Source organism: Eumetopias jubatus, unplaced genomic scaffold, assembly GCF_037043125.1.
Source record: "Eumetopias jubatus isolate StellerSeaLion01/CBP00866 unplaced genomic scaffold, mEumJub1_p1.0 scaffold_12, whole genome shotgun sequence".
Lineage (NCBI taxonomy): Eukaryota > Metazoa > Chordata > Mammalia > Carnivora > Otariidae > Eumetopias > Eumetopias jubatus.
In genome coordinates this window covers 81,383,510-81,410,914 of record NW_028274818.1, presented here as the reverse complement: position 1 = coordinate 81,410,914, position 27,405 = coordinate 81,383,510, and the positions used below count along the sequence as shown (strand labels likewise).

Below are 27,405 nucleotides of genomic sequence, written 5' to 3'. Positions count from 1 at the left end.
GATTCTTCTGTGAGGTAGCTTTCACCCCATCAACATAGCTTCTCTTGGTCCTGAGAGAAGCAAAGGGTAAAATGGGAAGGGCCATTCAAAAAAGTGCTGAGTCATTATTTATGTAGTTTATGCTTTTAGAGGCTCTTGTTGTAATCAGGCTGTTTCCCGCATGTAAACCGAGTTTGGCAAAGCTTCGTGTTCTGTTTTGTCTTTAAAGGCTAGAGCACGATTGCAGTTTGTCATAACTAACACCTTATACATGGACCCATTCATGTAATGTAGGTCACGCCATGTTGTTCCTTTGTAGTAATTTGAGGGACTTGGAACTTGGCCTCCATCACACTGGTGTTAAAAATCTCAGTTACCTTCACGTAAAGTGTATTTGGGGTCGCCTTTGGAGGATACACATGCCCTAGAATGATCATGTGACTACTTTCCCAGATCATTTCAAGTCACTTCCTGAAGTGAGTTTATGACCTGATAGCTAATAGTTCTGGGAATGCCCTGAAATACTGAAAATACATTCCATCAGAGGTTAACAGGTGGAAAGAAGAAACACTTAGACTGTGTTTTCAGTTGTTGTTTATAACTCTAGGTTCTGAAAATGATGTATCTGAAACCTCCTCCTTTTCTTAAAAAAATTTTTAAAACAGCCGGCAAGAAATAGTATAATTGATGCTGCTAAAGTCTGGCCAAATATACCACCTCCAAATACTCAAACTGCACCTGTTACTATTCCTCTGTGTAATGGCTGTGGAACCAAAGGAACAGGGAAGGAGACCACGTTGTTATTGGCGACCAGTCTAGGCAAAGCTTCTTCGAAATTTGGTAAATGACAGTATGGTATAAAATGTGCATATTTAAGTAGTTTTCAGTATCTGATGCTAACACTGCATTTAGTCACCTCGAAAAGAAAAGATTCCTTGTGGTTCTGAAGCTACTGGGTAAATGAGTCTCCATTTCTGCCTCTTGGTAAAAATCTTTTTATTCTTAGAGACCAACAAGCCATTTGCCTTTTATGTTGAGCTGCTGCTGTTTGAGACCAGAAGCTGTGTATAGAAAAACAGGGAGTATATTAGGAGAAATCAGTGCTAGAGGGGACTCCTTGTCAACTTAGGTTCAAAATCACACTGTTAGTTGTGCACTCCGTGGAAGTACTTAATATTTAGAAAGATTTTGTAATGGTTGATGAAAAACTAATCGAAAAAACCTAATGTCATTTCCCCCCAAAAGTAGTTAATGTGATATTTTATCTTTTGAAAGCATTTTTTTAAATATTAGATCAGATGTTAATGCAGTGTTAAATTTTTTTTTTTTAATCAAGAACAGTAACAAGTTCACCCGTTGTCACCTCTTCATTGGTCTTCCATACTGAGCAGGTAGACAAGCGTGGGCAGAGCATGACAATGAGGTCCCAGAGCTGCAGTGTCCGTTTACCTCCGCGTTAGTGTTCAGAGAAGCATAATGATCAGCATGAGAATGGCTCATGCGTTGCAGTGGATTTATTGTGGGCTTGAAGTAACTTGACCTTTAGAATTGTTCTCTCCTGAAAAAGCAGAATAATCGCTTAGAAATACTATTGGAACTTGCGGTTGTGCTATTAGGTCAGCCGGTGAGGTTGGTATCCTTAAGCTTAACATCAATCAGTAATTTCGTTTTTCTGCCACTAAGAACGATAGGTAGCTACCTATTATTTTATTTTTAGTTTGTCATTTTTTTTTTCCACTATGTGTGATTGAAAGTGTTAACATTTCCTAAGGGTCACCAGAAGTTGCACTAGCCGGACAGGTGCTGGAAAACTTACCCCCCATTGGAGTTTTTTGGGATATTGAAAACTGTTCAGTTCCCTCTGGCCGTTCAGCTACTGCTGTTGTACAGAGAATCCGTGAGAAGTTTTTTAAAGGCCACAGAGAAGCAGAATTCATCTGTGTGTGCGACATTAGTAAAGAAAACAAAGAAGTTATTCAAGAGCTGAATAACTGCCAGGTAAAAAAAAAAAAAAAGAATTTTAATCTATTATGGTAGAAGAATAAGCACATGTGGGTTTGTTTGGTTTTTTTTAAGAATTTTGATTCAAAGTTTAATACACATTTTTCCTGAGTTTACAAATAAAGGAAATTAGCAAAAGATTATTTCTAAAGTACTAGAAGTCATTTAATCATAACTGATCTTCCAATAATCTGCTTGTATGTGACTAGTGCTCTGCTAGTATGATGGTTACATTTATATCCTTTGTTTTGACTTCTGTGACTGCTCTGTGGAAAGGGCTCATAGGATTTATTATTTGAAATATACCAATTTAACTGAAGCACCAGGATGTTAAGCAACTTTTAAAGATCACATGGCCAATAAACCGATGAGCTAGGATTTAAATCCAGATTGTCTGGCTGCAAAGTCTGTTAAGCTGGAACTAGAATCCAGTTCTTTTGACTCTTAGACAAGTAATTCTATTGATACACCATATTGTTGCCTAAAATTCTATATTTGTGCTCCTTAAAAAATGAATAAATCCTATTGTGTATTGCACGTAGTTGAAGCACCTCTCAAAACCTTTCCTTGCTCTGGAGACTTCTGTGTAAGCCTGAGGGCTTTATCAGAAATAAACACATTTTAGCTTTGTTGGGGACAGATGCCTCTCCTCTCCCACCACCTGACCCCAGATCCTGGGGCCACAGACAATGTATAGTGGAGACAAATGACATCAAATACAGCGCTGAATCTTAACCTTCATCATATACCAATCTCTGCTACTTCCCCAGCTGTTGGCAAAAGCTATTAGTGAGAGCTAATTTACCTACTTGAAATTTCACTTCCTTTTCTGCCTGTTTTCTCAAAGGCGAATGGACGAAGTACAAAAGCAGAAGATTAGAGAGGCAAGAAGGGATGATAATGGGTCTAGCTCATTTTTACGGAGAGACAAATTTGAAATTATTGAGATCCACTTACAATTTTTTTCCATTCCTAAGTGGCAGTAATAACAAGAGTGTCTTTCCTCAGGGACCATTTGTTAAGATGCAGGCAGAATGCATAGTGGTTTTTCTGACCTCAGCTCTTGCTCATTTGTCCTTACTTTAAATTAACGCAGGTAACCGTTGCCCACATCAATGCTACAGCAAAGAATGCGGCTGACGATAAGCTCCGCCAGAGTCTCCGAAGGTTCGCGAATACGCACACTGCTCCGGCCACTGTGGTTCTTGTGTCAAGTAAGTGCAGAAGCGTCTGCTAATTTCCACTAAACTCACTGTATGGGAATTGTTACAGAAGCCAGAACATGTTTAAATAAAATATGCCCCCAGAGAGGCTGAAATACACAGGACATATTTATGCTTATGTCTGAGAGCTGTATAGAGAAGAAACAGTCTGTGTGGGTTTTGTATATTTTCTCCTTAGAATATGAGTACAGATTCTTGTGGGGCCAGTTAAAATGTAACTTTTTTTTTTTAACCCTGGACCCAGTATTGCAAATTTTAAAAATCTAAGAAGAATCATTTCCAAAGTTGATGCTCGCCAGAATGTTAATATTTCTTCTCTTCTACGGGAAGTAACGTGTGTCTTGGAATTCATTATAAGTATGTGGTAAAATTGTCTTGTGGTGTTAATTCTTCTGATACGGAATGTGTTCCTGTTCTAAGAAGAAGGGGGTAGGAGGTGGGGAGCAACTCTGAGTACTATAGTCCAGCCACTTCTTTTTTTTTCAGTGGGTGTCAGTGGAGTTGTGTGTCTCTGTCCAGTCCTTCTAATGTTTGGGGATGGGGGTGGGGTGTACCTTCTCTTTCAGCTGATGTCAATTTTGCATTGGAACTCAGTGACCTGAGACACAGGCATGGTTTCCACATAATTTTGGTCCATAAAAACCAGGCCTCAGAAGCACTGCTGCATCATGCCAATGAGCTGATCAGATTCGAAGAGTTCATTTCTGACCTGCCCCCCAGGTTACCACTAAAAATGCCAGTAAGTGGGTTTGTGTTCTTTTTTTGCTGTATTCTGATGTTACATTATGGAGGCTGAAGACCACCCATAACGGGCCACCAAGTGAGGCTGCTCTTTGTAGGAGGCTGGCCAGAGTTTTGAAATAAGGCTTAGAAATAGTTCTTCTCTTAAAATATACAGAGAATTGATATGTATGGATTTTGCTTTTATTTTGTTGCACAGTATTGTAGGGAATTGATGTGTAGGTTAACCTTACCAACAGCCACTTGTCAGTGTCTTGAAAGCTAGCAGTGTTCTGTGTCCAGTGGATGGAAGTAATGGAAACATTTATTACTCCTTTTGCTTCCAGGCATAGGTAAAGAATATAAGGATGGTTTGCACACACTTGTGGTTGCAGTCAAATAAACAGAGAAATTATACACCTTTTTTTTTAAGATTTATTTATTTAAGAGAGTGCACATTCAAGCGAGCAAGGGGAAGGACAGAGGGAGAGAGAGAATCTCAAGCAGATGCCGTTCTCGGTGTGGAGCCTGACATGGGGCTCGATCCCATGGTCCCAAGATCGTGACCTGAGCTGAAACCTAAGAATCAGAGGCTTAATCAACTGAGCCACCCAGGCGCCCCTAATTGTACACTTTTTAGGCATTTAATCCTTAAGCCCCAGAAACCCCTAGGCCTGTTTTCTACAGTTTCATTCCCCACCATGCACGTGCACTTGCACATTTTGTAGTGGTTATTGCTACAGCTGTAGCTCGTTAAGCCACGTGCTAGGAGAACGTGAGCGTATTTCCAGCAGGGTGAGCATTTCTTAAGGTCTTGATTTGGGACAAGCATGTTTACTACAGTGTTGAGCTGTTTTTAAGCTATTTGGAGATTATATGTGACTCCTGAAGAAATTGGCATTCCCTTTTCTAATGTTAAAGGCCTTTAAGTCAGTTGTAGTATTTTAGGTAACAGATTGTCCACTTTTGAGATCCTTATTCTTTATGGTCAAAAAAGAAAAAAAGACTTGATTATTCAGAACTTTAAATCTTGCCATTCTTATCCACTAGAGTGATCATTTAAGGTATATTTCTCTTTTTCTGTGTTTTTCAGTCTAAGTAAGTTTACCTTCTCCCCTCTACATCATTGTTACCTCCCCTCCAAGGCTAAGGCTGTTAGCTTCAGTCTGGAGATCACTCCCTGTTCTAATTGTGTAAGTGAACGTGTGCCCCTGAGTTAACCTGTTGTAACACTTCTCCTCTGTATCAGCAGTGCCACACTCTGCTCTATGTTTATAACCTACCAGCAAATAAAGATGGCAAGAGCATCAGCAACAGGCTCAGGCGCCTGTCTGATAATTGTGGTGGGAAAGTGCTGAGTATCACAGGCTGCAGTGCGATTCTCCGCTTCATAAACCAAGATAGTGCGGAACGGGCTCAGAAGCGAATGGAAAATGAAGATGTCTTTGGTAATAGGATCATTGTGTCATTTACTCCAAAAACTAGAGAACTCTGTGAGACAAAGAGTTCCAGTGCAATTGCCGATAAAGCGAAGTCTCCCAAAAAACTTAAGAATCCAAAATTGTGCCTCATCAAAGATACAAGTGAACAATCTTCCAGTGCCAAAGCCACGCCTGGAAAAGGGTCGCAGGCAAATTCTGGATCTACTACAAAAAACACAAATGTTAAAAGTTTACAGGTAACTTTGATACCTCTTGCTTTCTGAAGTTTATGGTAGGTTTGGTTTCTTTGTGTCTGTGTTTGATATGCCCGCTTGCTTTTGGCATGTCCTTTTTTATTTCCATTTTTGACCATACTCAGAGTTCCATGTTTCCTGGACAGGCTTTAAGACACGTTGGGTACTTATATTTTCACCTCCGCCGCGCTTGTCTCTTTGAAGGAGCTGTGCCGCATGGAGTCGAAGACTGGGACTAGAAACAGTGACTCCCAGCAAGGTAACCCGAGGCTGGCAGCACCTCCTCACAGAGGCTTGAGTGCTGCAGCGCCCGCGCCTAAAAACTCGGGGACAGCAGAGTCTGCTTACAAAACCAATCCGAGGTAGGTTCAGTTACTCTTTCTCACAGATGATTGTCTGATGTGAAGGAAATCCAGTGACCCTTCCCCGTCAATTTTTCTCTCCATTAGAAAAGAGAACCTCTGTGCCCGAAGTGTCACCAGTTCTCCCGTAGAGAAAAAAGATAAAGAGGAGACCCCGTTCCAAGTGAGTTACCCATCGGCTTTTAGCAAGTTGATCGCATCAAGGCAAGTCAGTCCTCTGCTCACCGCACAGTCATGGTCTTCTCGGTGAGTCTAGCTTTTTGGTCGTGGGGGTAGTTACTGCAATAGGAGGGATTATGAAATAACATCTGTTTAAAAGAATGCAAGCAATACAGGGGTACATAAAGTAAAAGATGAGTCTTCCATCCCTCCTCCTCCAGCCCCTCTTTTCCTCGGGTAATCTTAGCTAGCGTTTGGGGGCAGTGCTTCTCACCGTTCCTTCCTCCTGCGCGTGGGAATCTGGGTTGGCAGAGGTCAGAGAAACTTGTCTAGGAGTCCCGGGTCTGGATGGGAGGCACGTTAACATGTCCTTACCCTGTCCTCCTCACTTTGTCATGTTGTGGAAAAAGCCCAAACTGGACACACATTGGTTACCCTTATTCCTAGGGTAATTACCAGGAGCTGTTTGAAAAGCAAGGGTCTCTGTGAACCACTGTAATTACCTAAGTAACACTTACTAAGCTCTCCAAACTCATACTGAGTACTTCTGGGGGCCTGGAGGACAGGAGCCATAAGACCACGTTGCATCACGTGAACTCCTTCAAGCATTGTATTTTTCTGCTGAGTTGGTGAAGACTCACTCCAGAAAGTGACTTTAGATCTGTAAAGTTACATTTTAAAATTCACATGAAAGTTTTTCTGATCTGGAGAAAGACTACAACACATGAGCAAGAATATCTAGCATTTTCAGAGCCAGGGAGAGGTTAAATGACTTACATGAGTATCACAGGCTAATTAACCAAGAATAAATACCCAAAGTGGAAAATTAATTCATTAGGCCCACCTATAATTTTTTTCTTTAGTTCTAAATAATCCAGTGAAAGAATATTTGATATTAAATCACGTACTGGTTGTTAATAAGGAGTCAACAGGTAGTACTTTGACAATAAATCTAAATCCATGTATATTTAAGATAAATATACATTTGAAAATCAAATATTTAGTTTGGTCGAATTATGGAAAGTTGTTTCTATATATAGCTTTGAGCAAAGCCTAAATGATATAAACTAAATAAATAGAATCACAGTTTTTAAAAATAATTTAATACATATGTCTTACGCAGGAGTATGTCTCCAAACCTTTTAAACAGAGCGTCCCCACTTGCTTTCAACATTGCAAATCCAAGCATTGGTGCCGACAGCCCAGACCCATTTGCAAATGGTGCTGACATCCAGATCAGCAACATCGACTACAGGTTATCCCGGAAGGAGCTGCAGCAGCTCATGCAGGAAGCGTTTTCTAGGCACGGCAAGGTAACCTTTTCTCTCTTGTTCCTGCCTTTCTTTTACCCTTTGCTAGCACTCCAACTCAAGAGAATGTCATTCAACACACATAACCACAGCCAGGATATAAGGATTACTGAATGAGTTTGAACGCCATCCTTTTTCCTTTGGTCTGCTCATGGTGATACTATACATCCAGTTTTTAGGACATAGCCCCAGAGAGCAAGAGACCTAGTGGAGAAGCACTTGTGGTCATGGGCAGGGATTTAAGTGGCACTTTGGGAAATAAAACGCAGATGGATTTTATTTAGCTCTGGCTGCTAAAATACAGAAATAGGATTCTAAAGTAACGTTGGCTGTTTTTGTTAACATCTTACTGTATTGATGCAGTTTTTAGGTGCTGTTTGCTAGAAGTGCACCTTTTCCAGATTATTAAAATGGCTATGCCCCAAGTATTTGCAGGGTCCGGAGAAGACCCCAAAGACTCCTCACATGTATTGGCTTCTGAGCCTGCATGGGAGTGCTGTGTGTGCCAGAGCATGCAGGCAGGCCGGGCCAGTTTCATATTCCTGAAGGTCACCCAGTTCTAGTTCACTTAGGTTTTGCTTGGCAGAAGTGTAGAGTTCGGACAAGTTCCCTCACAGAAGCACGGAAGTCCGCAAACGTGTTCCCTAATGATTCACCTTCAGTTTTAAGATGACAGGGTTCTGGGTAGACATAGCATTCCATTTTCCTTTTTACTGCTGTAGGTGAAGAGTGTTGAGCTCAGCCCCCATACAGATTATCAGCTCAAGGCTGTTGTTCAGATGGAGAACTTACAAGAAGCAATCAGTGCGGTGAATAGCCTCCACAGATACAAAATTGGCAGCAAGAAGATCCTGGTCTCACTTGCCACAGGAGCTGCTAATAAATCACTCTCTTTACTGAGGTAAAAACAAACCATTTATTTCAGGAAATAACATTTTGGCCCAGAAATAACTTTGGAAGTAAGAAAATAGATTTGATCACTGTCCCAACCCTCTTAGATGATTACATATGCTGCAATAGTGCTTACTCTTAATTGGTAGAGCTTACAAATAAGTTAGAAGTCAGCAATAAGCTAGTTAGAATAATTCAACTTTTGTTCAAGTCATTCCTCAAAGGGGAAGTACAGCTTAAACTTGGCAGGCAGTTGGGAGTAAAATAATACACCACATATCCAGAACAGGTTCTAAAAATAGCCCTCTACGATAAAAGTTTATAAGCCTGGAAAGTCTGAAATACTACCTCCAAATCTTAGGAGAAGGTAGGTTTGTCTATAAAGGGTAGATCTACAAAGCTCCAAGCTCTCAACCTGCAGATAGATCCTTAACATCAAATAGACACTCCGTAAGTCTGCATTATGATTATGTCAATTGTAGGAATCTGGTGATGATTTTATTCTTAATGCGCTTTGGTGATTCTTCTGCTCTCCCTGTTTTGGGGGAAACTAGTAAAACAGAACTCACTCCTAAAAATCTGAATTCTCAGAGGTCTTCTGCTGTGACATGTACTTCACCATTATTTTAAATTACGGTTTTTATCCCCTAGGATAAAAGTAATACTCATTGAAGAAACTTCAGAAAGATCAGAAACATAAAAGAAGAGGGGGAGAAATCCATAATCCTGTGGCTCAAAGCCAGTCACTCGACAGTTTGCCTTTTGTTTTCCCTCTTGAGTGTTTTTGGCTGCCTTTTTGTTTTTTAAAACCATAGTTGGGATGATATATTGTATTCAGTTGTGCATCCTCAACTATGGGAATTCCACACCCATGTGGAATTCATGAACCACAAGAACCACAACGTGGCAGGAGACATTCAAGCTGTTCTGCTTTTTACTCTGAGTTGACAAGGTGTTTGTCTCATAGAGTAGTCAGTGTTCTTCTGATACACAGGTGTGAGAAGCCCTATGCTTGAGTTTGATGAAAATTCCAGGGTGTCTTGACTTTATATTCTTTAATCACCTTGTCCCTAAAGTAATTTCTTTAAGTTTTTCCAGAAAATTAATTTTGACATATCACAATTGCTTCTCGGCCTTTTGGCTAAGATCAAGTGTAATTTTGACATATCAGAAACTGGTAAATTTACGCTGCATGGACCATTGAATAACATAGGGGTTAGAGGTGCCGACCCCCTCCCCATGCAGTCAGAAATCTGCACATAACTTTTGGCTCCCAAAATCTTAACTACTAATTGAATTACTGTTCACCAGAAGCCTTACTGTTCACATAAACAATGGATTAACCCCTGTTTTGTATGTTATATGTGTTATATACCGTATTTTTACAAAAAAGTAAGAAAGAAGAAAATGTTACTAAAATCATGAGGAAGAGAACATACATTTACAGAACTGTACTGCCTCGATCGAAAGAAATCCACATGTACACAGACTCGTGAAGTTCAAACATATGTTGTTCAAGGGTCAGCTGTACTTTGTGTTAATTTTATGAGCTCAGTTTTTTAAATACAACTTGGAAATCATCTGTTGATGTCCAGCGACATCTGTTCTCTGATTGAGTGCAATTTTGTTTTACAGTTCAGAAACAATGTCTATTCTTCAGGATGCTCCTGCCTGCTGTCTGCCTCTTTTTAAATTTACAGATCTCTATGAAAAAAAGTAAGTTAGGTTTATTTTTTTTCCTCATTGATTCAGTCAATACTGGTCGGCAGCTTCCAGAATCCCTGTATTGATTAGTGATTGGCATAACACGGTGGTAGCTAGTCTTAAGGAACTTCCAGCCTGGTGGAGGTAAAGACATAAAAGCAATGGTATGCAGATTCAGAACCAGATTTTGATTTTAACATTAAAACAACTTTTCGTTTTTATTAAATTTAGACCTCAGTCCCTAAAGCTGTACTTTCATTTTTTTTCTCCAATTGACCAATGAGTTTTGTTCTTCATTGAGTGAACATTTTTGAGCACCTTCTAGACTATAAGCTCCAGGATGACAAGGACTTAGGACAGTCTCTTCAGTACGCAGGGCTTAGTAGGTGCTCAGCAAGTGTTAGTGGAACGAAAATGTCAGGCTCTGTGGAGAACGCGGAGCTGAAAGGACACAGCCCTTGTCCCTGAGGGACTTACGTCTAGAAGGGAAGAGAAAACACTCACAGATGATTATAGAACCAAGAAAACTGTCCTAAATGAGGAGCAGGGAGGAGAAACTGCTGCGAGGATAGAAGGAACAAGGGTGGGGACTATTCCTCTGTGAACCGTGGGAGCCCTGAGTCGTGGAGGAGGGAGAGGGCGGCTGTGGTGGCCGGAAGCACGCGTCCGGAAGACTTTCCTGCTGATGGTTCCGTCTGCCATGGAATGGACAGTGCAGGGAGGGAGACAATGGAGGGGCAGTGCCACGCCAGCCCCCAGGCCTGGGCAGATGCTGTTGGAACACCCAAGTTTGAGTCGTCAGTGAGATAGGACTTGGTGACTAGTTTTATGTAGCAGGCAAGGTAAACAGTAGAGGTCATTTTGATTCTGAGTTTTTTTGCCCCAGATTACTGGGAGGATGGTTGTATGGTTAAACCAGAAATGGAGAAATAAAGCATGTTTGGGAGGTAGAGTGAATTTTTGACCTTGGTTTTTGGACACTTGAGATACAGAGTGGTGGCAGTCATTTTCCTAAAGGGGATCACGAAAGACAGGGGAGCGGATAGGGAGGGCGAGGGAACCCAGAGAAAGGCGGAACTGGATGAGATGGCACCAGGGACAAGAAGTGGGAGAGAACCCAGAGGTGAGGGTGACATGGGACGTGTGGGGATGGTGCGAGGTTTGGCAGGGAGGAGGAGGCTGCTGGTGACTTGAGAGCCATCCCTACAGAGTCCTGTGGATAAAATCCTGGGGGAACAGGCTGACAGACTGGGTGGTGCAATGGCAGAGCAGCTCCAGAGAGAGCAGCTGTTTCCATTAGAGGCACGACGAGGTTACAGGACTGAGTGATGCACCAGCGGGGTATGTGTGCAGGGGCAGACAGCGTGAGTGAGGGTGAGGGCGTGAGACCGCATTTGGTCGGGGGGACATGTGAGCATCAGTGTAGGGCCCTGGGAAGAAACCACTGGAGCGGCTGATGTTGAATGTGTGCTTAATGTGTGCCAAGCTCTTCCCAGACATAACATGGAATCCTCGTATCAACCCTGTGAGGTCGGTATTATCTTCCCATTTTGCATTTGGGAAAGCTGAGGCCTGGATTGGTTCTAGAAGGTGACTAAGGCCACACAGGTTGAGTCAGGATGTGAACTCAAACATGTCTGCCTTCTGACCCTGTGTCTTTTTTTTTTTTTTTTGAGAGAGAGAAAGAGCACGAGCAGGGGGAGCAGCAGGCAGAGGGAGAGGGAGAACCAGGTTCCCCACTAAGCAGGGAGCCCAGGATCATGACCTGAGCTGAAGGCAGACACTCAACTGACTGAGCCACCCAGGCACCCCTTGTGGTTTGTTTTTTTTTAATAATTTTTTTATTATGTGATGTTAATCACCATACATTACATCGTTAGTCTTCGATGTAGTGTTCCATGATTCATTGTTTGTGTAGAATACCCAGTGCTCCATTCAGTACGTGCTCTCTTTAATACCCATCACCGGCTAACCCATCCCCCCACCTCCCTCCCCTCTGTGATTTTTTTTTAATTTTTTATTGTTATGTTAATCACCATACATTACATCATTAGTTTTTGATGTAGGGTTCCATGATTCATTGTTTGTGCATAACACCCAGTGCTCCACGCAGAATGTGCCCTCTTTAATACCCATCACCAGGCTAACCCATCCCCCCACCCCCCCCAGAACTCTCAGTTTGTTTTTCAGAGTCCATCGTCTCTCATGGTTCGTCTCCCCCTCTGACTTACTCCCCTTCATTCTTCCCCTCCTGCTATCTTCTTCTTTTTCTTTTTTCTTAACATATGTTGCATTTTTTGTTTCAGAGGTACAGATCTGTGATTTAGCAGTCTTGCACAATTCACAGTGCTCACCATAGCACATACCCTCCCCGATGCCTATCACCCAGCCAGCCCATCCCTCCCACCCCCCACCACTCCAGCAACACTCAGTTTGTTTCCTGAGATTAAAGAATTCCTCATATCAGTGAGGTCATATGATACATGTCTTTCTCTGATTGACATTTCACTCAGCATAACACCCTCCAGTTCCATCCACGTTGTTGCAAATGGCAAGATCTCATTCCTTTTGATGGCTGCATAATATTCCATTGTGTATATATACCACCTCTTCTTTAGCCATTCATCTGTCGATGGACATCTTGGCTCTTTCCACAGTTTGGCTATTGTGGACATTACTGCTATAAACATTGGGCTGCACGTACCCCTTCGGATCCCTACATTTGTATCTTTGGGGTAAATACCCAGTAGTGCAATTGCTGGATCGTATGGTAGCTCTATTTTCAACTGTTTGAGGAACCTCCATACTGTTTTCCAGAGGGGCTGCACCAGCTTGCATTCCCACCAACAGTGTAGGAGGGTTCCCCTTTCTCCACATCCCCGCCAACATCTGTCGTTTCCTGACTTGTTAATTTTAGCCGTTCTGACTGGTGTGAGGTGGTATCTCATTGAGGTTTTGATTTGGATTTCCCTGATGCCGAGCGATGTTGAGCACTTTTTCATGTGTCTGTTGGCCATTTGGATGTCTTCTTTGAAAAAATGTCTGTTCATGTCTTCTGCCCATTTCTTGATTAGATTATTTGTTCTTTGGGTGTTGAGTTTGAGAAGTTCTTTATAGATTTTGGATACCATCCCTTTATCTGGTATGTCATTTGCAAATATCTTTTCCCATTCTGTCGGCTGTCTTTTGGTTTTGTGGACTGTTTCTTTTGCTGTGCAAAAGCTTTTTATCTTGATGAAATCCCAATAGTTCATTTTTGCCCTTGCTTCCCTTGCCTTTGGCGATGTTTCTAGGAAGAAGTTGCTGCGGCTGAGGTCGAAGAGGTTGCTGCCTGTGTTCTCCTTTAGGATGTTGATGGACTCCTGTCTCACGTTTAGGTCTTTCAACCATTTGGAGTCTATTTTTGTGTGTGGTGTAAGGAAATGGTCCAGGTTCATTCTTCTGCATGTGGCTGTCCAATTTTCCCAACACCATTTGTTGAAGAGACTGTCTCTTTTCCATTGGACATTCTTTCCTGCTTTGTCAAAGATGAGTTGACCATAGAGTTGAGGGTCCATTTCTGGGCTCTCTGTCCTGTTCCATTGATCTTTGTGTCTGTTTTTGTGCCAGTACCATACTGTCTTGATGATGACAGCTTTGTAATAGAGCTGGAAGTCTGGAATTGTGATGCCGCCAGCTTTGCTTTTCTTCTTCAATATTCCTCTGGCTATTCGGGGTTTCTTCTGGTTCCATACAAATTTTAGGATTATTTATTCCATTTCTTTGAAAAAGGTGGATGGTATTTTGATGGGGATTGCATTGAATGTGTAGATTGCTCTAGGTAGCATTGACATCTTCACAATGTTTGTTCTTCCAATCCATGAGCATGGAACGTTTTTCCATTTCTTTGTGTCTTCTTCAGTTTCTTTCATGAGTATTTTATAGTTTTCTGAGTACAGATCCTTTGCCTCTTTTGTTAAATTTATTCCTAGGTATCTTATGGTTTTGGGTGCAATTGTAAATGGGATCGACTCCTTGATTTGTCTCTCTTCTGTCTTGTTGTTGGTGTATAGGAATGCCACTGATTTCTGGGCATTGATTTTATATCCTGCTACTTTACTGAATTCCTGTATGAGTTCTAGCAGTTTTGGGGTGGAGTCTTTTGGGTTTTCCACATACAGTATCATATCATCTGCAAAGAGTGAGAGTTTGACTTCCTCTTTGCCGATTTGGATGCCTTTGATTTCTTTTTGTTTTGTTTTTTTTTAAGATTTTATTTATTTATTTGAGAGAGAGAGAATGAGAGAGAGAGAAAGCACATGAGGGGGGGAAGGGTCAGAGGGAGAAGCAGACTCCCTGCTGAGCAGGGAGCCCGATGTGGGACTCGATCCAGGGACTCCAGGATCATGACCTGAGCCGAAGGCAGTCGCTTAACCAACTGAGCCACCCAGGCGCCCTGATTTCTTTTTGTTGTCTGATTGCTGTGGCTAGGACTTCTAATACTATGTTGAATAGCAGTGGCGATAGTGGACATCCCTGCCGCGTTCCTGACCTTAGGGGAAAAGCTGAGCTTTTCCCCATTGAGAATGATATTCGCTGTAGGTTTTTCATAGATGGCTTTTATGATACTGAGGTATGTACCTTCTATCCCTATACTCTGAAGAGTTTTGATCAAGAAAAGATGCTGTACTTAGTCAAATGCTTTTTCTGCATCTATTGAGAGGATCATATGATTCTTGTTCTTTCTTTTGTTAATGTATTGTATTGCGTTGATTGATTTGCGGATGTTGAACCAACCTTGCAGCCCAGGGATAAATCCCACTTGGTCATGGTGAATAATCCTTTTAATGTACTGTTGGATCCTATTGGCTAGTATTTTGAGGCACCCTTTGTGGTTTTAAGCTCCAAGTGTGAAAGACCTGCGTCGGGGGGGATGATTGAGGAGTTGAGCCTCGGGGAGTGTGGGTCATGAGGTTGAGGCATAGATGAGGTAGGGAGTAACTAGGAAGAAGTACACCTCTTCTGAAGGAGTTGAGCAGACATGGTGAGAGGGGTAGGTAATACAGAGGGTTTTACAGCTTGGGGGAGCCAGGTTGAAAGAGGTCATATCAGATAGCTTTCCATCTCAGAAAATTAGGTGAGGTCATTTACAGAAACTGCAGGGTTCGAGGAATAAGTACCAAATGACATAGTGACTAATGGGCAGTGAGCCAGAGGTGACTCGAAGAAGTGCCAAGCATTACTGGTTTGGTAGTGAATGAATTTATAGTAGGATTATTCCAGTTTTACTTTTGAAGAGACAGAGGAACCATTCTTGGCGCTAGCCCTTTATTTCATCAGATACACAGGCATTGCTGTATAATCAAAGAAAAACATTCTAAATCAGCATCTCTCTCCTTTTCCTCGCTTTTAGGTTTGGACACAAGTTGAATGTGTCGGATTTATATAAGTTAACAGACACGGTCGCAATCCGTGAACAAGGGAATGGCAGACTGGTGTGTCTCCTACCCAGCAGTCAGGCCCGGCAGAGCCCCTTGGGGTCTTCCCAGTCACATGATGGCTCCTCGACGAATTGCAGCCCAATTATATTTGAAGAGTTAGAATATCATGAGCCTGTCTGCAGACAGCATTGTTCCAATAAGGACTTCAGGTATAACACTCATCTCCCTTTAGAAATCATCCTTTTGCATAAGGTGATGGAATATCTGTTACAGTCACCTTACAAATGTTTTAGACCACAGAGAAACGTCAGCTAACTATTGTGTTCTCTTTTCTGTAGTGAACATGAATTTGATCCAGACTCCTATAAGATTCCTTTTGTGATTCTCTCTTTGAAGACATTTGCGCCCCAGGTTCATAGTCTTCTGCAGACACACGAGGGCACCGTGCCTTTATTAAGGTGAACATGTCAAAGCCATTGAGATATGATGCCTTGGTTCTCCTCTTTCTAGAAAGTCTGCCCTCTGCCCACACCTCTTCCCAAGCGAGTATTGTAGAATGCTTCATCCTAACATTTTTAGCACCTTGCAGTCAAAGTATATCTGAAATGGGATCCATATGCTCGGTACTTCCACAAAAAAATTTGTGTGTGTGCTGATTTTTAGAAACGTAAGCAACGAATAGGAACATTTCTTCCCCACAGAGATGAGATTAGTGTAAACGCTGTATTAGATGTATGCATGCACGCTGCCAGCGTTTACACAACCTCAAGCAGTAGATCGTAAAGCTTGAGAGAGAGGTGTTCTTCAGAAGGCCATGTAATCATCCCGTGGGCCACACAGTACACTTAATAATAGGGGCCAGCACGGGACAAAGTTTGCCCTAAAGCCATTGAGACCTTAAAGCAGGTAAATAACTGGCTTGGAACCCAGTTGCCTTGTTTCTCACACCCTCTGCTGGAACATTGTCTAGGTATTTGTGGTATCCTCAATGCATCAAAGAGGTCAATGCTGCAGTGATGGCCTCCCCCTCCCTGGGACCTGAATTTTCACATTCAAACCCAGATCCTGAGGATTTAAGGAGAAATGATTTATGAATGGATATGTTAAAGATTTCTCTTTAGCAGGTGCTTTGCTTTTCCATTATTTTAATCAGCCTTCTTTTCCCCCACTTCAGCTTTCCAGATTGTTACGCTGCCGAGTTTGGTGAACTGGAAGTAGTGCAGGAGACTCAAGGGGGTGTTCCCTTGGAACACCTCATCACCTGTGTTCCGGGTGTCAACATCGCCACTGCACAGAATGGCGTCAAAGTGGTCAAATGGATTCACAACAAGCCCCCGCCTCCCAACACGGGTAGGAGTCAGGCTTTCGGTTTTTCTGAGCCACTGGCTACCGTGAGAGGAGCTTGCTGGCTTTTATCTGGTACGGCAGCACTGTTTGCCAAGCGCAAAGCACCGTGAATGTCTCCTTTGATCTTTTAAAAGCTGAAACTACTCTCTAAAGTGCTGAAGGTCTGGCAGAACCAGACTTTTTGCAAGGACCAGCATCAATTCTGTAAAAAAAAATTTAAAAACCCACATTTCACAGTTACAAATCTCTTTAGCCCTACCTAATTTTGTGAAGCTTTTTGGCTTGTCAGTTGACTGGCCTTTTAAAAATCGTTTCAGGTATTTGAAAGAAATACCTCTAAATGCAGTTTTACCTTTGAAATTCATTTTGGTCAATGTTTCTGACTTTGGTAAATATGAAAACAGATTTATCTCCCAGTGTAAAGGACCAGGAAATGTAAACCTAGCTTTGGGTGAGTTTCTGAGTTGGGCCTCCCCTGAGCTGCAGGTGTCTAACCCCGCCACCTGTGAACAGCCCTGAAAATTGTTGCCTTCCTGTGGATATGTCCTTCTCTTTGACCCCAAACACTTCCTCCTTTGCTCCTCCCCCCTATGGGAAGAAAGGTAAGGATTACCAGGGAAGGAAAAATGTTTGTATCAGAGCTGCTTACCACTTTCTCCTGCCTTTCCCCTCAGTCCTAGACCACACAGGCTCCCATATACTTGTGCTCTTTCTCCTTTCTCGTTAGCCTGCCAGTCTCGTAGAAAGGTTTCCATCCGATTATACTTTTGTAATTAAAACTTTCTTAATTACATGGATATTCAAGATAAATGCAAGAACCTCTTTCTTAGTTTTATATCAGCTAGTTTTATGTTAACCGCTTTCCATGGTTTCCTGAGCAATGTTTTCAGCTTCCTTGTAGGTTTGTTAGGCTTTTCTGGGCTACCTGCTTGCTGCCCATCCATAACTTTGTTTCTGTGGGAAAGTATGTTCCATGGGACCAAGTTACAAATGAATCTTTGAAATACAACTAGTTTATAAGCTGCAAACATCCTGTGTAATATCACTTCTGCTTTAACACTGCTGAACTATGCTTTACTTTGACTACAGTACTTTGAAAAGTAGTAGTAAAGCATCTGCCAGCCCATAAAGAGGTTGGGCTAGCCCATAGATTATATGGGACCTGAGTATAGATGCTGAGAAGTAAAGCAGCCCTTCGGTCTCATCTCTTTGGTCATAGTTGAGCTCAGGTGAGGGAGGGTGACGTTAGTTAACTTTCTTTCAGGGGTGAAAATCCTGTCTTAGGCATGTTCCATTTTTCTCCCCCTGTCTAGACCCTTGGCTTCTGCGGTCTAAAAGTCCTGTGGGCAACCCCCAGCTGATCCAGTTCAGCAGGGAAGTGATTGACCTGCTGAGGAGCCAACCATCCTGTGTCATCCCCATTAGTAATTTCATCCCGTCCTACCACCACCATTTTGCAAAGCAGTGTCGGGTATCAGACTATGGATATTCCAAGCTGATAGAATTATTGGAAGCCGTGCCTCATGTATTGCAGGTAAGGAAAGCTTAAAGATTACTTGCTTAATGACGGGAACGTTCCTCTGTGGCTTTGGCTCCTTCCAAGAAACAGGGTAGCTGGTAACCTCATTCAAGGTGGCTTCTCAGTTTTTCCAGAAAACTATGAGTTTAAACATAAAGAAGGAACCCCTTAGAGCCCTGAGGAGTATTTTCCTTCTCATCTCTGTAGACCCACTTTCCTCTTCCTAGCCCAGGCCTCTCCAGGATTGTTCACTCTTACAGAGGAGGGGCCCTGAACACGGGCTTGGCTCTCATCAATGAGTTAAAGACCAGCTCCTGGGCTGGAGCCTAGCATTGGTTCCTAAGGAGTCTTTGCCTTATTAATTTAGAGTGTTCTATAGCTTCTTGCCTATAAAACAGCTTCCCACTTATAAAATGTCCTGGAACACCTTGGTTGTCTTTTGTAGACAAAATTAGTTGCCCAGATTAATAATATGCTTTTTATTTCTATACTCATGACTATTTGAGAAGGGCTATATAGGGCAAACAAAAAGGGGGTGGGGGTCCCAGGCACTTGAACAGTTGTTCATTTTGACCATCTACGTTCTGTTGATCTTCAAGCGTTTGAAAATGCAGATACCACGTATAAAAGGACTTGTTCTCTGAGAGCAGTAACGGAGAGAGAGAATGCCATCAGCCGGAGAGTCAGTATGTGCCAAGGTCTGACAAGTATAAATAATCAAAGTGTTTGATTTGCAGATTCTCGGAATGGGCTCCAAACGTTTGTTGACCCTTACCCACAGGGCCCAGGTGAAGCGCTTTACTCAGGATTTACTAAAACTTCTCAAATCCCAAGCCAGCAAACAGGTCATCGTAAGGGAGTTCTCACAGGCTTATCATTGGTGAGTTGATGAGAAGGGGGAAGAAAAGGAAAGCAAATATTTCAAAACACTTTTTTTCCCACCAATTTAAAATAATCATCTAACGTTTTCTACTTAGCATTTTTGAGGAAGACTTAAAAGTTAATTTAGCAAGTGATATTTCTCATTCTTCACCCATTTTCCTCGTTAAATTCTAGGTGTTTCTCAAAAGACTGGGATGTCACCGAATACGGTGTTTGTGAGTTGATCGACATCGTATCAGAGATACCAGACACAACCATCTGCTTGTCCCAACAAGATAATGAAATGGTGATTTGTATCCCCAAGAGAGGTATGTTGACTTAAATGTGCTGGAAGACAGTTGCGTATCTCAGTGTTTACCTTAACATAGACTCCTGTATCCTTTCCGCCACCTCCATGGTTCCTGAAGATTCCATGGAAAGTGCATTGTGAGAACTCTCGCTGTGCAGTGGATCTGAGGTTCTTCAGAGCAGGTGCAGCAACTTGCCAACAAGAAAAGCAAGCTGATTTTTTAGAATTCACTGTAGGGAAAAGAAGGGCATAAGCGGCACTTTCTTGAAATGCTTTCTTCAGCCTGTCTGTGGCTGTTGCCACCATAATTATCCAGCTGAGAGTCAGTTACCATGGCTGGTGCTTGTCTCTTCTCTCTAACTGAGCTACTTGACTGTGCATTCTTGAGAAGGAAGAAGATACAAGCAGATGTTTTATCTTTCACATTTCGGTCATTCTGGTTGAGGTCTGGGAGCTGAGATAGGTAAAATTACATCTACCTACTGTCCTGTTCTCCCGGTATCATTAATCAGTGCTGCTTAACCTCTGTTCCTGCAGAACGCTGACGTTCATGAAATCATAACACCCCAAAGCTTCTGGAGTAGTGTCAGTTTTCTGATTCTCATTTACAAATTAATAGAAACAAAAATTAAAGTTGAATCTTTTTCTCCCCTGTATTTTTGTTAAACTTTTGTTGCCTGTACTCTCTTCTGCTAGCAATTTTAACTGAAGATCAGGAGAAGACCCAAAAAGCATGTGGCTATTCAGAAATGCAGTTTTATAGAAATAATGTCTAGATTACTTTTTCAAGTACGGAGAGCTGGATGTGTGTCATGCTCATATATGTGGGACGGGGTGGGCGACGGGGAGCTAGAGAAAATAACGTCCAGCTTGCAAGGCCAGATGACATGCGTGTGTATGTGTCTTTCATAGTATACCATAATAGTCTCCTAGCTTCCTGGTGGTGTGTCCTCGAGAGAGTTTGAAAACCACTCCGCACAGAGAGAACATGAACCTGTTTGTTTTAGGTTGTGGGTGTTTGGAACGCAAAGATGGCATTTCTTGTCATCTGTGCATAGGACTAATCCGGCAATCAGGTTTAACACAAATGAATGGAAGAAGACTGATTTATTTTTTTATTTTTTCTTCTGTAAGAGCGTACCCAGGATGAAATAGAAAGGACAAAACAGTTCTCCAAGGATGTTGTTGATTTGCTACGGCACCAGCCGCACTTCCGGATGCCCTTTAACAAATTTATCCCTTCCTACCACCACCACTTTGGCCGGCAGTGCAAACTCGCATACTACGGGTTCACCAAACTACTTGAACTTTTTGAAGCCATACCTGATATTTTACAAGTGAGTGAAGAGATTCCAGTTATATTTTTCTGAACAATATTGGGGGGAGTTGTTCTTTTCCAGGTCTATTTTTCCTGGGAAGTAGTGATTTAGGAAATAGGAGGAAAACCTTAAACGTTTTGATCAGAGAAGCTAGGTTGTTGGCTAGCTAGTTAGTATTTTTAGGTAAATGTGGGGTTTTTTTCCTTCAATAAAGAAAGAAATCATCCTTTAAATTTGTTTCAGGGTAATTATTGAAAAAAGAGATTAAATAGTTCAATTTCTTAAATGGAATATTCTTCCATTAGCACCATACTTTTCAAATCTCTTAGGTTGGCTGTGGGGATGAGTATATGAGGTGATGCGAATGCTTAGCTGTTAAGCCACTGTGAAGTTGAACCAGATTTCTGTTGTTAATTTTATTAGCATTACTATTTTTGACCCCTAAAGTGCTTTTAAAATTTTTCTTGTACGTGATAAAATACACATCACCTACTTAACCCTTTTTTAAGTGTGCATTTCAGTAGTATTAAAATCTTGCAAAACTGAAGCTCTGTATCTATGAAAGAACACCAGAGTGCTTCTTAGTTACTAAGTGTATACGTTTATATGCCGTTGAATTCCATGACCAATCCCAACTTGTTCACTCTCGCCTTCCTCCTCCTGTGTGTTTTCCAAGGTATTGGAATGTGGGGAAGAAAAGATCCTCACTTTGACGGAGGTGGAACGATTCAAAGCTTTGGCTGCCCAGTTTGTCAAACTCCTTAGGTCCCAAAAAGATAACTGCCTTATGATGACAGATCTGCTTACAGAATATGCTAAAACTTTTGGTTACACATTTCGTCTCCAAGACTACGATGTCAGTTCAATTTCGGCTTTAACACAGAAACTCTGCCATGTGGTAAAGGTGAGCAGATTTTTATTTTCATGGATGAAAACATGGCGGCAGCATCTTCCCCGGGGTGTTTACCTAAGCTTAGCATTTCCTCGTTCACCCCTGGCACTAGTCACCGCTTCACAGCACGTGCTTCGTACGCCATTAATACGTTACTAGGTAGCAGGAGATGACTCTGGTTTGGCAGGTAAGAGTTCTGCACTTGCTCTTCTGTGTTTCTTAGAGGCCTTGCCACAGTCACGTCCCTTTGAGCCGATGAGGTTTCTGTTTTATCCGAGGGTGTTTCTTCTCAGGAGTATCCGTCTAAGCGGACTGTGGTCTCTGAAGTTGTGGGGAGACTGTAATCACAGACCTCTTGCCCCTCCCAGATTCTGACAGATTTGAGTAGATTTAGGAGCTTGCTAGGCTCACAGCTGTCTTCGTTGCTGTTAATAGGAGGTCGGGGAGGCTAACTTCCTCTTCCCGCCCTGGGCTGAGCTGACCCTCCCTGTCCCAGGTAGAGCAGCTGGACCGTTTCAAGCTGCCTCCTGCACGGGACCAAGAAAACTCACTATAAGGAGGGAGAAGTGAAAGGGAAAATGTACGAAGTGGGGGCAGCCCCAGTTACAGATCTGGAAGGAATCCAGTTATGTACTGTCCGGTTAAAGGGACATGAACCTCCACAGAAGACTGAGAAGGAGCTGCCGGAGAGCAGGAAGGACACTAGGAGTGTGGCACACTCCCGGTGCCGCCTCCTGGGAGGACGGGTGAAGGCAGGGACTAGCGTGACCTGCAGGCCTAGCTAAGTGTGGGGGGGGGGGGGGGCTGAGGGTTGCTAGCCAAGACGGCGTCAGCACCAGTGTGTGGGGACCAAAGAAAGGCACATGGAGTGGGTTGAGGCAGGAGGAGTGGGACACGACAGTGGTGACCGGTCATGCAGACAGCTTTTCGGCTTGTGTGCTTGTGAGGGAGGAGAGAGCGTGGTGAGAGGAGACTGCAGGACGGAGTGGGCCAGTGCGCTTTTTGGCAGCTGCTTTGCTCCCAGTGGAGAGACTTGAGCATATGTGAGAGCCACAGGGAAGGATCTGCTTGAGGAAGAGAAGATAAATACCCAAAGGCGAGACAGGGTGGCAGGGTGGGGATCCTGAGGAGGCAGTCCTGGGAATCGGTGTTCAGCGGAAGGAGGCACAGCCCTGATATTAGTACTGTGACCAAAGGGAGGGAGTGTAGGGTGGAGGCAGTAAGTTTGATGTTCCTCCCTGGGAAGAGGAGGGAGGTACCTGAAAGAGACAGGATTCACGATTGAAGTGGCCACCGTGGTGCGTGGGACCTGCTGGGGACCTCAGGCAGGGGTGCTGGGAGTCGGGGGAGCTCCGCAGGGAGATGGCGGGGCCCGTGGCGCTACTGTGGGGACGCTCAGTGGTGCGGGGCTGCTTTGGTGCAGGCGCAGGGGAAGCAGACAGTGGGCTGAAGGTGGGAGTTTGCCAGATGGTGCAAAGAAAAGACATAGGGACAAGGGAGCTTCCAGAATATGACCAGAAAGGCAATGAATTAATGGCCCATCAGCGCCAAGGTGGATGAAAGAGGAACGTGTAATGAAGGGAGAGGACTTGAATTGGGATGACATGGGAGTCCGTGCAGGTGAAGCTGGAGAAGGGGTTAAGAAGAGCTGATTGTTGGAATCTCTTTCCGGTTTCCCACCCCAGCGTCTTACCCCAGGCTTCCTTTCTCGTGCGGCCTGCGTGGGAGGTTTGCGTGAGCTACGTGGGAAGTGGGCGGTAGCCAGTAATCGCAAGTGTGACCTGGGAATGGGAGTCTGCAGTGGAATTGAGTAGGAGAGGATGTGCCTGGAGATGGGGTGGATGAGGAACAGAAAGGCCACGGGGTGGGATAGGCCCCCTGGATGCTCGGTCACCCAGCGTGCGAAGGCAGTGGTGGACTCCAGTGGATTGCAGGTCTAAGCCGTGACCAGAGATTTTGATGAGCGAGGGTGAGTGAGTGGGGAGTTGGGGCATCAGCAGTCAGCATGGGGAGGGATCAGGGGGGCTCTGGTGTGCTGCCCTGCCTTCTACAGCCTCTCCCGGGAGCCTCTGGGAAATGCTGATGCCCGGACTTCACTCCTGCCTCCGAGGTTCTGGTGTAATCAGTCCCAGTGCGCTCTGAGCGTTGGCATTTTTTGTAAGCTCCCCAGTTGGTTCAGTTGTGTAGCATGGGTTCAGAATCAGGAGCTTTCTCTAAGCATCAAAAGAGCAGGTTTTTGTTTTTTTCTCCTTGAAAGGCTGGAGTTGTAGCAGTGGTCTGGGCATCTGAGAATATGGCTCGGATTCCCCAAGGCTTGAATCTGTTGATTGATTAAACCCTGCGTCTGCAGAGGAAACCTGTCCTTGAAATCTCCACAAATCTGTAACCATGATAAGTGGGGTGGGGGGCCTACGCACTAACCTCCTGCCTTGGCTCTGGGTGAGCGTCCAAACCAGGGACACACTGGGATTGTGATGGTTTCTCAAGTGCTATTCACCTCTCTCTGCCTCTGAGAACCCAGAGCCCCAGGGAGTACCAGCCTGTGATTACCCAGCCCTTACTGAGGCACTGAGACCTGCGGTCTTGGCTGGGAAACCAGACAGGGGGCAGTTCTGTATCAGTAAACTTGGTTCGCGTACCAGCACCTAAGCACGCGCATACTGAAGCTCTGCCTGTTTTAAGTCCAGTGACGGCTCAGTTCACGGACTTGTTCCTCTGCCCAAGGCCTGCAGCTCTTGGTTAGCACATGCCTGTTTCTTCACATGCTCTTTGGTCTCCCATTGCTAACCTGTGTCTTTTCCAGAAGGTCCCCCTTCCAGTGCACTTCATCACTCCAACCCTGTATCTCCTCGAGAAGCAAGGGAGAAAAATGTAGTCAAATAGGAAAATACCCACTTGCTGGCTAGTGATGATGGACTAGAGGAGTGCGGGTGCCTTTAGTAAGAGTGGGCCTTCAGTCTAGTCTGGGACACAAAGGTGGGGTGAGTCAGTCTGCAGAGCACCCTGTAGACTGTCACCTGCAGTCCACACTACCCCCTTGAGCACAGAAACCTTCAGTTCGGGGTCTTGGGCCCCTGGATGTCGGCTCGCCAGTCTTCCCTCCTTCCATAGGGGAGTGGAATGAGTGCCCTAAGAGAGGGCTGGTATCGATGGCTGTCTGCTTGTGGACCAGCAGAAAGGGAGGGTACAGTTCCCACTCTGGTGTCCCACAGCAGCCGGAAACAAACTCACGCACTCACTTATGGGTACGAGAAGGAAATAGAGGTTTTCCCTCTATTGGTCTCCCTAGCCCGAAGGATAGTAGCTGAGCCAGGTGGCCGTGCCCAGTGTGCCGCTCTCGAGCTGGGAAACTCTGGGACTCTTGTTCCCCCAGATTGCTGACATGGAGTCGGGCAAACAGATTCAGCTGATCAACCGCAAGTCCCTGCGCGCCCTCACTGCCCAGCTACTGGTGTTGCTGATGTCTTGGGAAGGAGCCTCCCACCTTTCTGTCGATGAGCTCAAGAGACATTATGAAACTACCCACAGTGCTCCCCTCAACCCCTGTGAATATGGATTCATGACCTTGACTGAACTTCTGAAGAGTCTGCCCTACTTAGTGGAGGTACGAGTGCTAACGGTTCTGTAGAGCCATCTTACTGAGATCTGCTGAACTGTTCCTGGGCACCTGATGGTCTGGGTTAGAGGATGTAGAGCGGGAAAGGACCAGTCGGTCATTTTGTACTTGAACAAACCAAGTCAGAGCAGGGTTACAGGCACCTTGCCCAAATGAGTGCCCAGCTAAGAGGGAAGCCGCGGCCTCCTGAGTCCTGAGCTGGGGTGTTTTTGTGCTACGCCAGGCTGCAGTTGACTACTGTTAGCGCTTTCTGACAAGATGGATGGTGTGGGGGCAGGGAGGGGGGCTGTCATCAGTCAGACACTGATCAGAAAGGAAGGCTGGTCACCTGAGTAGTCTTTTAAGAATAGCACTTAAAAAGAATCATAGGAGAATATTACGGATGTAAATAAGCCCCCCTCCCCCGGCCAAGTTATCAAAATTGACCCAAGAAGTTAAAAATTAGACCAGTTGGGGTGCCTGGGTGGCTCAGTCAGTTAAGCATCTGCCTTTGGCTTAGGTCATGATCTCAGGGTCCTGGGATCAAGTCCTGCATCGAGCTCCTTGCTCAGTGGGGAGCCTGCTTCTCTCTCCCCCTCTACCTGCCGTTCCAACTGCTTGTGGTCTCTCTCTGTCAAATAAATAAATAAAATCTTTTTTAAAAAAATTAGACCAGTTACCACAAGAGAGGCTGTAAGATCATTGAAATTTTAACCAGTGAAAAAGATACCAGGACCAGATAGGTTGTTAACAGTTGGATTTTTAACTAACTTTAAAGAATTACTCCCAACTTCCTAAAAACCATTCTAGGCCGTATTAAAAACAAAACAAAAAGACAACAAAAACAAAAAACCTCACCACTTGATTTTATGAAGCCAAAGCAACTTTAACACCAAAAACCTAACTAATACAGTCCCCCAAGAGACAGTGATTGTAAATAGGGTATTAACCAGTAAAGTCCAGCAAGGTGGAAAAAGAGTGCTATCCCATTGTTACCACATAACCATGTGATTGATAATTAAATAAATCAGAGATATGGACAGAAGCTCTCTCCTTGGCCAAACTCGGGCCAGGCTCTTGGGAGCCGCCTTTTACACTAGACTGCAACCTTGGATGTCTTGGTAATTTTCCATCCACCAATACCCCCTCCCTCCTTAGCTATAAATCTTCACTTTTCTTCGTTGTATTCAGAATGGAGCCCAATTCTGCACTGAGGTTCTTTCCTTTTATTGCGGTAGTTCTTGAATAAAAACGATTTTTCCCACTCCAACTACTGTCCAGCTCTGGTTTGTCCTCACAATATCACATCCAACATTTTCAGAGCTCTGTTAATTATCTTTTATGTGAACAGTGGTTCTAGGTAGCGTAAACGGATCCCAGACAAAAGGCTTTCCGTGGCCAGCTCAGAGTGGGAAATATCCCTTCCCTTGGAGATTGTCAGTGCACATTAAAGACTCTGGAAAGGTTTATGGTAAAGAAATTTGTTTACTTGACGACAGAAGAACTTTGGGGTTTCTTCCCTTAAAGAAGATTAATGTCATCCTGCAGCACAGAGTTCCTTGGATCCCCACTTTGGGCGAGGGGGTTCGTTGGCCTCAGTCCCCGCTGTCTGATGCAGTCCTCTCACTGGGAATTTGTCTCCCCTCCTCACTGCCTCCTTTTGTTTGAGACCCCATATCTGCCAGTTTCCTTCCTTTCTGACAATGCTATTTCCCCAGACCTCTGCCATCTTAGATGCACAGATAGAATTGAAGTTTGCTCTAAGGTAGCACTTTCTGTGAGGAGATCCTTGAATTACAGCCCCCTCCTCCCAAGCTTAGTGCCCATTTTCAACTTGACTTGGTGCCTTTTCACTCTCAGCTGAAGGCCCAGACTCCCTGGAGGGGGGCGGGGCAAGGCCAGTCACTCTGGAAGTTTCTTTTTTTCTTTTTTAAGATTTTATTTGTTAGCGCGTGTGCACAAGCAGGGGGAGGGGCAGAGGCACAGGGAGAAGCAGGCTCCCCGCTGAGCAGCGAGCCAGACATGGAGCTTGATCCCAGGACCCTGGGATCATGACCCAAGCCAAAGGCAGACACCTAACCAACCGAGTCGCCCGGGCGTCCCGCTCTGGAAGTCTCT

The 27,405-nt window shown here is 44.0% G+C and overlaps 1 protein-coding gene across 4 annotated transcripts in view; it reads left to right on the top strand.

Annotated features, from left to right (window-relative positions):
- Positions 1-27,405, top strand: part of MARF1 (meiosis regulator and mRNA stability factor 1) — a 41,561-nt gene that overhangs the window by 6,678 nt on the left and 7,478 nt on the right. For 2 of the 4 annotated variants that reach the window (XM_028117466.2, XM_028117462.2), the window contains exons 4-22: positions 645-819; positions 1,751-1,977; positions 3,077-3,194; positions 3,770-3,942; positions 5,173-5,601; positions 5,803-5,960; positions 6,048-6,206; positions 7,243-7,432; positions 8,152-8,330; positions 9,956-10,036; positions 15,417-15,653; positions 15,783-15,902; positions 16,619-16,794; positions 18,105-18,325; positions 19,048-19,190; positions 19,367-19,500; positions 20,616-20,818; positions 21,477-21,704; positions 25,066-25,296. In XM_028117466.2, the coding sequence (XP_027973267.1) occupies positions 645-819; positions 1,751-1,977; positions 3,077-3,194; positions 3,770-3,942; positions 5,173-5,601; positions 5,803-5,960; positions 6,048-6,206; positions 7,243-7,432; positions 8,152-8,330; positions 9,956-10,036; positions 15,417-15,653; positions 15,783-15,902; positions 16,619-16,794; positions 18,105-18,325; positions 19,048-19,190; positions 19,367-19,500; positions 20,616-20,818; positions 21,477-21,704; positions 25,066-25,296 (3,582 nt within the window). The remainder of the gene's footprint in view (positions 1-644; positions 820-1,750; positions 1,978-3,076; positions 3,195-3,769; positions 3,943-5,172; positions 5,602-5,802; positions 5,961-6,047; positions 6,207-7,242; positions 7,433-8,151; positions 8,331-9,955; positions 10,037-15,416; positions 15,654-15,782; positions 15,903-16,618; positions 16,795-18,104; positions 18,326-19,047; positions 19,191-19,366; positions 19,501-20,615; positions 20,819-21,476; positions 21,705-25,065; positions 25,297-27,405) is intronic. The other 2 variants (XM_028117463.2, XM_028117465.2) reach the window with 2 other exon arrangements.